At 41.7% G+C, this 11882-nt stretch overlaps 1 protein-coding gene and 1 long non-coding RNA gene across 2 annotated transcripts; both read right to left on the reverse strand.

Annotated features, from left to right (window-relative positions):
• Positions 1 to 348: 348 nt before the first annotated feature.
• On the reverse strand, positions 349 to 3853 carry LOC129350561 (uncharacterized). The gene is made up of 7 exons (XR_008603998.1): positions 2633 to 3853; positions 2356 to 2529; positions 2104 to 2188; positions 1849 to 1973; positions 1531 to 1608; positions 1258 to 1416; positions 349 to 1018 (listed from the first exon to the last, which is right to left on the reverse strand). It is a non-coding gene; the product is annotated as an uncharacterized LOC129350561 (long non-coding RNA).
• A 105-nt stretch (positions 3854 to 3958) lies between these two features.
• LOC129350463 (uncharacterized) lies at positions 3959 to 10277 on the reverse strand. The gene is made up of 4 exons (XM_055017026.1): positions 9720 to 10277; positions 8603 to 8808; positions 8351 to 8462; positions 3959 to 8033 (listed from the first exon to the last, which is right to left on the reverse strand). The coding sequence occupies exons 1-4, from the start codon at positions 10206 to 10208 to the stop codon at positions 7836 to 7838; spliced, it is 1005 nt and encodes a 334-aa protein (XP_054873001.1). The 5' UTR covers positions 10209 to 10277; the 3' UTR covers positions 3959 to 7835.
• Between the last annotated feature and the right edge of the window lie 1605 nt (positions 10278 to 11882).

An 11882-nucleotide genomic window follows, 5' to 3' on the forward strand; every position in this document is an offset into this window, starting at 1 on the left:
ATATTTTTTCATAAACTACAAGTTTAGAATTAAGTCATTAAAAGACAAACATTTTTGTGGTTTAACTTATTACACTGCTGAGGCTCCGCCTCTTTGGTGGAGTAATAACTTCAACCACAAAAATGTTTGTTTCATTTCTATTTATCTGCATTTTTCATCTGACTGCTACATTCACAGATTACTGCAAATCTAAGTGCAATTATAGCGATTTTATTCAACATTTTAAGACTTTTTGTAAACTAAAGCACTTTCAGTGTCTTCTAAAGTGGTCTATTATGGGATGGCTACACCGTTAGCAGGACTGTCGTAGCTAATGTAATGAGAAATAACCATTGCACCGCTGCTGCACCTTATAGTGTAAGGTTTGTTTCTATATGGTGTTTCATGCGCCCCCTTTTTACCTTTGAGCACCTGCCCCTCCAAAGCTCTCTGCATGGTCCTGCAGGAGAGTGTTTGCTGGGACTGTTCAGATGTATATTTGGTGTTGCTTGTCATGATTCCTTGTGGCTGTACATTTACCAGTAGATTAAAAATGTTCTTTGTTTATATGCAAGATGATAGTTGCTGTTCCATGTTTATGTAGTTTTGTATACTTATTGTTGGCTTCTTTCCATTTGTTTCTTGTTTATAGAACTACACACATAGAGATGCATATGTGTAACCTCTGTTAAGAAATAAAGGAGAAACAGGGAACTCCTTGTACTGCATTCTGACTGATGCAGCCCTGGCAGCCACAACTTTTTGACCGGTGAAAATTTATAAAGTCGTTGAATCTGCAAAACAAAACGGATACAGTTCTTTTGTTTTGACTTTTCATTTAAGACTCTCTCTTATTGCATTTTGATCAGATCAAGCATTTGGTCGCAGCGTGGAGGAAAAAAACTTCCTGTTGCCAGGAAGTTGAAAAAAAAAACTCCCTTTGGGACGAGGGTACAGAGGAGGGAGAGAACATGAACTTTGCAGGTTGGTGAGGCCAGGAAAAGCAGATCTAAACGTGCAGCTCCAGATCCAGAGACACCTGCAGAGAGGACCAGACACAAAGTTAGTGACATACAATGGTGGCATCTAACTGTAAGGAGAGGAGATGAGGAGAGGGGAGGTGCTCAGTGCAGCAGCCTGGGTTTGGAGAAAAAACAACCAAGTCTTACATTAAAGTAAATGTAATGTTGAGGCTGTCATTCACATCATCTACATCTCCAGTAAAAACATCCACTGAAATGACTTTATCTGTAAACACATTTCATTTGAGAAGTTTACCTTTGGAGTAATCTGGAGCTTTTCTTACTTCTTCTTGGGTCTGTTTCTTCTTCTTCTTCTCTCTTTGATGTTGGTCTTCTTCTTTCTGTTCTCGGACACGTTTCTTCTGTTGCTAATCGTCTGGAAGCTCCTCCAACTGCTTCTTTGTCTTCTTAGATTCTGAAGTCACAGCATTGGAAGAAAAGAATCATAGACACGTGTGAGATTCACATTCAGTAGTAGTATGTAACAATACACTGTCACCAGGTTCATTGTATTTATATTGGTACCAACCTGCTGGTCATCTGGTTCTTCCTCTTCATGTTCTCTCTGTGACTGTGTAGGATTTTCTCTTTGTACACCGACTTCTTCCTGCAATCCAAACGCATACATGGAAGGTTAACTGATGACTCTAAACTAAATCTACAGTGTTAGTGTGAATGGTTGTCTGTCTCTTTGTGATCGCTCTGAGGTGGACTGGTGACCTGCAGCCCCTGCAACTCTATATAGGATAAAAAGTGCAGCTAATGGATGGATGATGCCCTTAGTTATAGACCACAGCATGCTGAAAATAATGAAACACAATAGAATTAGATTTCTTTGTCGTCTCACCTTTTGTGTCACTATAATAAGCATCCCCTCTTCCACAGTCTGTATTCACATGCTGGGGCTGCTCTTGTCCAGTCTCTTGTCCTGATCTGATTCTTCATTTTACTGGGTGTCTTGCAGAGAGAGCTCTAAAGAGAGCAAAAACAAAGCAAGAAGGTTCATTAAATCACAGATAAATAATTACATTTGAACCATAGAAGTGCATGTGCTCATATTAACATCAAGCATCTAATGAGTCAGTTCACTCCATGGACTCACCTTGTATTAGTCATGCACTGGTCCTGGATCTGGTTCCCATCATCCTGTTCTTCTTAACGACTTTCCTCTCCTCGATGTTCCATCCCTGTTGAAATCATTCAGTGTCCAGGAAGCAGCGATTAAAGAAAACACACGTAGATTGAGTTTTCCATTGATTCTGACAGAACTACATTTTCTCAGTGATATACTAAATATACTGTGGAAACATGCAGTATCTGTGGTTTGATTCTTTCTAAAGTACATGTAAAGTACCAGTGCATTCTGCTCCTTATAAAGTTGTCCTGTTGTCTCATAAGCTGGTGGTCGTCTCTAGGGTCGTCTCTGGTGGACTCGGTTCCTCGTCTTCATGTCCTTGCTGGAGCTGTGTCTCGTCTTTGGGGTCATCCTTCTTTCAGGTTTGAGGCCCAGAGTCGTCAGAACTTGGAGCTGAAAAAAACAATGGGAGAACATGTCAGAACATTTATCACCTCCTATTGAAGATTTAAAAACTTCTTGTATTATGAATATAAAATGTAAACCTAAAACTTACCTTGTCATGGGCCACCGCTGTGGAGCAGCCCGTGAAATCTTCCTCCCCCCTCCCAGTGTGATTCCACTGAACTCTGGTCCTTGTCACTGTGGACTCCACTGTGGGTCCAGGGTGGTACGCAGACACACATATTACTCCCCATCTTGCCCCCTGTGTACATCCCCTGCAACACTCAAGCACATCTTGGTTGGCTGTAGGACAAGCCTCACTCAAGGCAGATGCACATGGAGACACAACCAGATCCTCAGGGGTCTAGCCGATAAACTTGAGTGCAAGAGGGTATCCATCAACGCCCAACGTCTCAACAACTAGGATGTTCACCGACACCAACCATTGTTTGGATGGGTACAAGTCGAGGGTTAGCCTCTCAAACCCTGATCTGACCCCACCGAATGCAGCCAGGGACTGGCATATGCAAGTCGACCTAGATCAGAGGCTCATTTTCCCTCTGGAGATCGCAACAACTACCCTGCAACCAGACCTGGTCTTCTGGTCTAATTCCCACCAGCTCGCCTACATCATAGAACTGACAGTTCCCTGGGAGGACCCATCAAAGAAGCGTATGAGCCTAAGAAGCTGTGCTACTCCAACCTAGCAGCTGAGGCAGAGGACAGAGGCTGGAAGATAAGGGTGTGCCCAGTGGAGGTGGGATGTAGGGGTTTTGTAGCCAACACAACAGCACAACTCCTTAGGGAGGTCGGAGTCAGGGGACAAGCTCACAGAAAAAAGCCATCAAAGAGCTGGCCAGCACCACCGAGAGGACGAGCCACTGGCTGTGGCTGAAGAGGAGTGACACCACCTGGACTGCTAAGAGGAACAGCTAACCTTGGGACACACACCCAGGCTTGATCAACCTGTGGTGGGCCTGCCTCAGCAGAGGGTGTATTGTGATAACTGCCTGAAACACCCCGTGATGCTGAGATACACAACTGACGATGTGTCCCGCTGGTACAACCTCATAGCAGCCATCAAGAACTCCCGAATCAGAAGTGGTGCAAACACCAGGGATTATAACACCTAGTCCTTTTAACAAACCTCCATGACATGCTGTCTGCATCCTTCTCACCTTTAGACAGAGCGGAGCTCACTGTGAGGGCGCTATTCCCCCCAGATCCACCCACACCACTGAAAGGCACCCTGACCCGAGTCCCACTGACAAGGACAGAGTTCAGCTGGAATCCCACAGAACACATCCATCCATCCATCTATCCATCCATCCATCCATCCATCCATCCATCCATCCATCCATCCATCCATTCATCCATCCATCCATCCATCCATCCATCCATCCATCCATCCATCCATCCATCTTCTACACTCTGCTTGATCCTCTGTAGGGTCACGCCGGGCTGGAGTCTTTCCCAGTCAACTCCTGGCGAAGGCAGAGACACCCTGGACAGCTCGCCAGTCCATCACAGGGCCACAAACAATAGATAATCAATTTAAATTCATTCAAATAAAGTTGGAATAGATCAACCAGACATTATCACAACAGTTTCATTCAAATAAAATCTGGTCAGATCACATCCAACATAAATCACAGTGTGCAAATGAACTATGTACAATAAAACCAGAAACATTAATTCAAATAAAGTTGGAATAGATCAACCAGACATCATCACAACAGGATCATTCAAATAAGATCTGGTCAGATCACATCCAACATAAATCACATTTAGTAAAACTTAAAAACCTAAAAACTAGAATGAAACTATATTAAATGTAAGAGTCTAAGTACAAGACCTCTTACCTGGAGGTTGGCCTGCTGGAGGCCCAGCACCTCTCTTACCTGACAGGCTGCCACGCCGCCTGTTGAACTCCTCCCCGCAGGTTCCTCACCCACTTTGGACTACTGGGACCCGCTGCAGGAGCACGAGGCTCAACAGGAGGACGAGTAGCCAAAGTGGGCTTGGAGACCTGTGGGGGCTGAGGAGGAGAAACATGAGGACAGGTGTTAGAAACAGACAGAGAGGAGGGAGGAGAGCAGATGGCAGGGAGGGAGGAAGACATGCAAGAGGAGTTGCAATTGCAGGGAGAACAGCAGGAAGAGCAAGAAGAGGAGCAAGAGGAGGAGAACATTTAAAAACATGGAAAGTTTAGGAAGATGAAATTAAAAATATCAACAGTACTGAGCCCAAACTTGAACAAATAAAAGTGGAAATGCGAAACAAAATAGGTAATTTTACAAAAGTAAAAGAGATAGACCCATTTAAAGCAATTTAAAATTAAGATGCCACTAAAATACAGCAACTGGATTAGATTAGGTTGAACTTTATTGTGATTGAACAGAGCACAAGTAATAAGACAAAAAAATTAAGTTTGACATCTAATCAGAGATGCAAACAAGAAGTCAGAGTAAACAGCCTCCAGTCTGATAGAATACAGATATTAACATAAACACAGATAGATATGAGAACAGATGTATCAGTGTGATGATTATTAATGGAAAATAATGAATCAAAACAAACTCTGTTGACCCCAAACTAAAACTAAAATAAAACTATTTAACCCCTGATATGAATTTAGCAAAATGTCCACTCTTGTTATGTGATTGTAAGACAGAATAGAAATGTGTAAATACATCTGTAGTCACTGCCATAGAGAAGGAATGCAGAAAGTTATAAATAAGAATTAAATAAATATTAATTAGGATTAATTAAACAAACTCCTCTTAATGAAGATTTTAAAAAGCGACTAAACTTCATGTCCTTAAAACATTTCAACTTCATAAACATCATACATCATAAACCTAAGTAACTACTGATCACACAAACATAATAACCAATAATTATTTGCTGTATTGTAGTTATGAAGCTGTGATTGGCTCATTCTGGTCACATGACATCCTTTAAACTTCCTCGTTACTATAGTGGACAGTATCTCTGCCTGGTACATGGAAGACCAGGGTTTGATTCCCCAACAGGGACTTGGTTTTATCATCTAGTGTGTTTTGTTTTGTTTTTTTTACATGCAAATTTTTGTTAACAATAAAATCAATAAATTCTCGTTAATTTTTGGGTTTATTGGTTTCCTGAATCCTGGTTTTGAAGCTCAGTGTTGCGTCTCCAGTTGTCTCCATCTTGTCACTGTCCTGCTAATAATAACTCAGCAGAGTGATCCTATGATGACATCCAGCTGTCATTAAAAGCAGCACAATTACACACAACTTTAAGCCTTAACACAATTTAAACTGCTCATTTATATAAAAATCCATCCACCATGTTTGTGGTTTTATCAACACAAGCTGGATTAAGGTTCATTTATTAGACATCACTTGAAAATATTAGATTTTTATGTCTTGATTATTTATTCTTGACACAATTTGTGTTTAGCATATAAAAGGACAGCATCTTTAGTTTCATTCACAACTTTAAGATAAGATAAAACTTTACTGATGATGATTAAACTGAATCTTGAATCTAGAAACCTACATCTGAGCTGCTGTTTACCAAGAGTCAGAGATACTGATAAGCAGATTAATGACACATTCACACGGTTTAGTTTTTACAGTTTTCCTTCCTGACTTTGCTGCAACAGCTGGTCTGTTTTCAGCCTGCATTACATTTGAAACTCCTCATATTGGTTTAGGGTTATAGTTTGTTCTTCTTGTAAGAACAATATAAAGTTGTTCACGCTTCCTTTAGAGTCAGACTATATGCTGCAAGAGCCGGACCAGGACTCGAGCTGCATGTCCAGACAGGAAGGGTCTGATCTTCCTGATGTTGTACAGGCAGAATCAACACGACCAAGTTTCGTTTAGTTTAGTTGGTCATCAATCATGACACCCATGTTTCTGGCAGACTTTGTAGGCTTGAGTTGGGTTCATTCAAGCTGGATGTTGATTTCTCATTGTATAGAGTGACTGACTGGGATGACAAGGAGCTCAGTTTTGAAGAGATTGAGTTGAAGGTGGCGTTTTTTTCATCCATGTCGAGATATCGGCAAGGCATGATGAGATCCAAGCAGAGACATTGCGGTCGTCTGGGGGGAATGGCAGGAAGAACTGGGTATCATCAGCATAGCAATGGTGTGAGAAACCATATGAGAGGATTATTGCACCAAGTGAGGTTGCATATATTGAGAAGAAGAGAGGACTGAGCACTGACCCTTGAGGAACACCTGTGGATAGATTGTGGAATTTAGACACCTCCCCTCCAAGATACTCTGAAGTATCTTCCTGAGAGGTAGAATATGAACCAGCAGAGAGCTGATCCTGGGATGTCAAGCTCAGTAAATGTGGAGAGGAGGATTCGATGGTTAAAAGTGTCGAAAGTAGCTGACAGATCTAATAGCAATAGAGCTAAAGACTGTCCAGCAGCTCTAACAGAACGCAGTGATTCTGTTACCAATAGGAGTGCAGTCCTGGTGGAGCGACCCTGTTTAAAACCAGACTGATTCAGGTTCTACAGGTTGCTTTTCGAGAGGAAAGCAGAGACTTGGTTGAAGACAGTTTGCTTGAGTATTTTAGACAGGAAGGGTAGGAGTGAAACTAGTCAGTAGTTTTCAACCGGGGCTGGATTGAGTGTAGGTTTTTTGAGTATTGGAGTGACTCAGGGTTGCTTAAATGCAGGAGGGAACACATCTGTAGCAAGTGAGGAGTTAATGCTGTATGTTACTGCAGGGTTAAGTGCTGGGAAATGGTTTGTAAGAGGTGGGATGGTATGGGATCCAGTGGATAGGTAATGGGATGAGAGTCCAGCAACAATTTAGAGACTTCCTCCTCAGTTAGAGGGGAGAATGAGGAGAGTGTGGCTCTCTTAGCTGGTGGGTGGAGTTGAGTTGGTCAGACTCAGATAACTGCTTACTGATTGCAGAGACTTTGTCCGTGAAGAACGAGGCGAGCAGAGTGGACGGTTGGGGAGGAGGTGGGTGGAGGAGTGAGTTAAAAGCAAAGAATATTTTTTGAGCATCTGATGTGCTACAGATCTTGTGCTGATAGAACTTGGTCTTCGCAGTTTAAAAACTGGAGGAGAATCATGTCAGTAGATTCAGAGAGTCACTGAGGTCGATGGGCGAGATCTCTGTATTTATGGCATTTTCTCTCGGCTACACTGAGTCCGGCCCTTTGCTTTCTGGTGCCTTCAGTGAGCCATGGACAAGGTGGGGAGATATGAGCAGGCAAAAGCAGGTTCATACTGTGAACAGAACCATGATAATGGCAACCTGATCAAAGAAAATCTGGTGATTGTGAAGTCAGTTCAGCTCAGTGAGTTGCAGCTGTGATACCTGTGAAATGCTGCTGTAGTGAACACTCCTTGTCCAGAGGGGAGTCATAGTCTGTCCACAGGTCTTTAACTTGCTTTTCAGCGTCCTCGAAACTATCAAATGTCCCGATTGCTGCTGCGCCTTTATAACAGAACTTGAGGTTCTCTCTCAGTTGATCAGCATCAAACTTCAGCACCTGAAAAAGAAATAAAGCAAAACTAAACAGGCAAATATTTATAAAACATGACTAATTGAAACTGTTAGTACCAGTAAAGCTGCAACGAAGAGTCGATGTACAGGAGCTTTTAATACAAAGTTACTGAACAGTTCATGATTCCAGCAGCTTAAATTAACTTTTCTTTTTAATGACACCTTCTGATGTCACTGGACAAAACAGACGTTGCAAATAAAAAAAAGTTACATTTTTCAAACAGCGAATACAATTTTTAGACTTGACTTTTTTGACAACTGAGGCTGCATTAAAGGCTTCAGCAGAATAAGCAGTGAAGATACCTGTTTGTTCACATGCAGGGCGATGGTGACATGATCCCAAATATAAAACTGTACAGAATAACACTGCTGAGCATCCAATTGGTTTTCTCTAGGTCTCTCCACCAGCTCATACCTGACAAGAAAGCCAAACAGCAACAAACAGAAATATTATAATCAACTACACAACTCAAGTGATGACAGTTTTCACAAAGCGAGAACATTCTCCTATCATTCATGTCCTGGTTGTAACTTTTATCTCTTTGTAGGTCTTACCTGTGTTCACTACTCATGGCGTACGGCCTCCAGATGAAGTGGTCGTCTTTGTAAACACAGACAGCATTCGGGTCGTCAATCAGCAGAGGATACCTGGAGAAGAGCTCCTGATTGGCTGGACTGTGGACCAATACAGTATGCTGAACTTCCTGTTTGTGCAGGACAGTTTCATAGACCCTCATGACCGGCTGATCTCCAGAACAAAACTGAAACAACAACAGAGGTTTTACTGGCGATAACACCTCAAAAACACCTACATTAATGTTGATTTTATAATGACAATATTTAATATATATTTTTACAAACCAAAAATGTTTTATGTGTAAATGAACCCTGATCTTGTCTGAAGTCAGAGTTGTCAAACCCCCATGTCACTCTTTGCTAAAGCGAGCACCAACACGATGGGGACTAGATGTGGTTTTTTACCAACAAAACATGGCAGAAAAGCAAAAGAGAAAACACTGTATTCACGATGATTTGGCAGAAGAGTTCTTTTTTACGACAGTGAAAGAGAAATGTGTGTCTCATTTGCGGGGCAACTACTGCGACGGCCACGTGAACCATTCGTTTCAGACCCTTTCATGCAAGTAGACATGACATGCATTGCTAAGCAGCTATTCAGTCTGGATGCACGTTGCAAAATGGCCTCTACCTTAAGAAAGATATTTACAAAAACTTCAGAACTTGAAGTAGCTCTCTGTCAAAAAGGTTGGTGATTCCTGCTGGAAATGTACCAACAACACAGATTATAACCCTTGATGACAGATTATTACTGATCGCAGGACAGCTGACATTTTATGAACAACTGAACCTGTAGATACATTCATGAGCAAAAGTTTCCATAAGACCGTATGTATCATGGCAGTCTTGAGTCTCCTATATATTAAAGTTGCTGCATGTATGTTTGTGAGCCAGCAGATTTTGTCATATACAGCAGGTCTTTAATAAATCTGTAAAAGAACCGAAATGCATAAATGTTTTTTTGTGACAAAGACACGTGTTTCAATGATTCCATCAGAGAAAATTCAATTATAGGAGTCACTTGAAACTAAAGACTGCCATGAAACAGAAACTTTCATTGACAACTGTATTACAAATGATTTTCCAGAGTTCCTACCTGCAGGCTGTAGGCCTCCAGTACTTCCTTCAGGTTGAAGGTGAAGCGGTACGAACCCAGCCTGGACTTCTCTGAGAAGGCTGGAGAGCTGGTAAACTTATAGAGGAAGCTGGGATGCATGGTGGCCTCATCCTCTGTGAGGTTGGAGAATTTCTGCTGCAGGAGCCTCGTCTCAGCTGACTTCACCTCCTCATGGCCCACAGCCAGACTCCACCACAACAGGACGCCTTTGTGTGGATCATCTGAGCCTCCATGTGGAACCCTGAAGCCTTCATCCCTCCTGATGCCCCTCAACCCGTCTTGATCTGTGTCGTGTTTCAGACGAGTCACATGGAATTCCGGCTTTGGTGAGTTTGGGATGTTTTCTTTGTTGAGATACTGGTTTTCTAAATGTCGAGCTTCCTGCTTCAAATCATTCAGGTTTAAGTGTCGACCGCTGACATAATGTTCATAACGTCCTCTCCTGTTTGTCCGTCTCTCCATTGGCATGTTCAGATGAGGATGTTGATCAAAAAGACAAATGTAAAGTCTCTGCTGTGAGGAACATGTACTGACGCTCTGCTGCTTTGGGGAGGAAAGTCTTATCTTATCTTTAACCCATGTGCAATTCAAACCACACCCAGTAAAACGCCCATCTGTAACAACCACCTTTTAAAACCAGCTAGGATTGACCCACGATTTGCATCGTTGGACAAGAATGGCCTTCGCTGGCTGGGTGACTGATATGTTAAGTGTTTTTGCCAGTTTTGACCATTTGTGTCCTGCATTCAATTTGAATAGCTCAGATTTTTCTTGATACTTTCGGCTCTGTGATTTTGCTAATACCCACTCACCAGCATTCCCTCAAGTTCCCAATCTAGTGGCATCGATCTGGTACTCAAGGCAAGAGTCTTGCCCAAAGGTCAGGTTTCCTTCCTTTATGACCTCATGTTCACAACTAATGAGTGCGTGATAAATAAGATCAAGGCTGATTAGGAAATCGAACTGCAAACCAACCTGTCTGAGGATTTCTGGATAAAATCTCTTGGAGCAGTTAATTTTTCTGCTGGTTGTGCTAGGCTTTCTCTAATTTCAGTTTAAAGTGCTCCACAGACTTCATTATAGCAAACATAAACTCTCCAGAATATTTCCAAACACAACTGATGAATGTTGTAGTAGATGTTCCCAGGCTCTTTCCAACCTCTCTTGTTTTGGTCTTGTTCTAAATTAGCTCATTTCTGGCAATCCTTTTTTAAATCCATCTCTGACATTTTAGGTTTAAACATCAATCCATCCCCCCATACAGACCATCTTCGGGCCACCTGACAATCTGGCCACCTTGACCACTCAGGACAATGTTGTTGCCTTTGCCTCTTTGCTCGCAGGAGAATCCTTCTCTTATGGAAATCTTCACAACCAGCCTCCTTCAAAGCATGGCTGCACGACATCTTATATCTCCTTAAGTTGGAGAAAATTCAGTTCACTCTTAGAGGGTGCTCCGACAGGTTTTATGTTCACTGGAGACCTCTGCTTCAACATTTTGAGAAGCTTTCACCTGATGAGGTATTATAGTAGTGCATCTTTGCCAGCTGATACTGATCCTCTCCTCTCATGCCTGTCCAACCGCCCAGTTACTTGTGCACTATACACATAATAACATTCATTCCTGTTCAGCTTTTATTTTTTATTATCATTTTTTATTTTTTTAAATTCATTTTTAAACTACTCTCAAATGTACTTTTATTTTTCTTGCTTATTTATTCAGTTACCGTAATTTATCTTTGAGAATTGTCCACTCTTACACTTGATTTTTGTCTTTAAACTAAAAGGTCTGTTTGTTGGTCTGGGAGGGTTGTTTATAGAGAAGTTATACTGGGTCTTTTTTGAATGGGGGAAAATGTTGACTGCATCCCAATTGCACTGTATGTCTGAATTTGTTTAATAAAAATATGTTTAAAAAAAAAAAAAAAAAAAAACACACACACACACCCAGTAGAACAAATTTCAAAGTTCAGGCGCCTCTGGAAACAGAAGGGAAACTTAAAGTGAACACACACAACAGATCGTTTTAATTCTGTGTAGGATTCTTTTATATACTTTAAAACAATGAAGATGTTGCTGATTTCACAGTGCAACACATTTATGTTTTGCTGGCCACATGGCAGTTCAGTTGTCTTTTGTTGT

This window comes from Amphiprion ocellaris, chromosome 14 (genome assembly GCF_022539595.1).
Source record: "Amphiprion ocellaris isolate individual 3 ecotype Okinawa chromosome 14, ASM2253959v1, whole genome shotgun sequence".
NCBI lineage: Eukaryota > Metazoa > Chordata > Actinopteri > Pomacentridae > Amphiprion > Amphiprion ocellaris.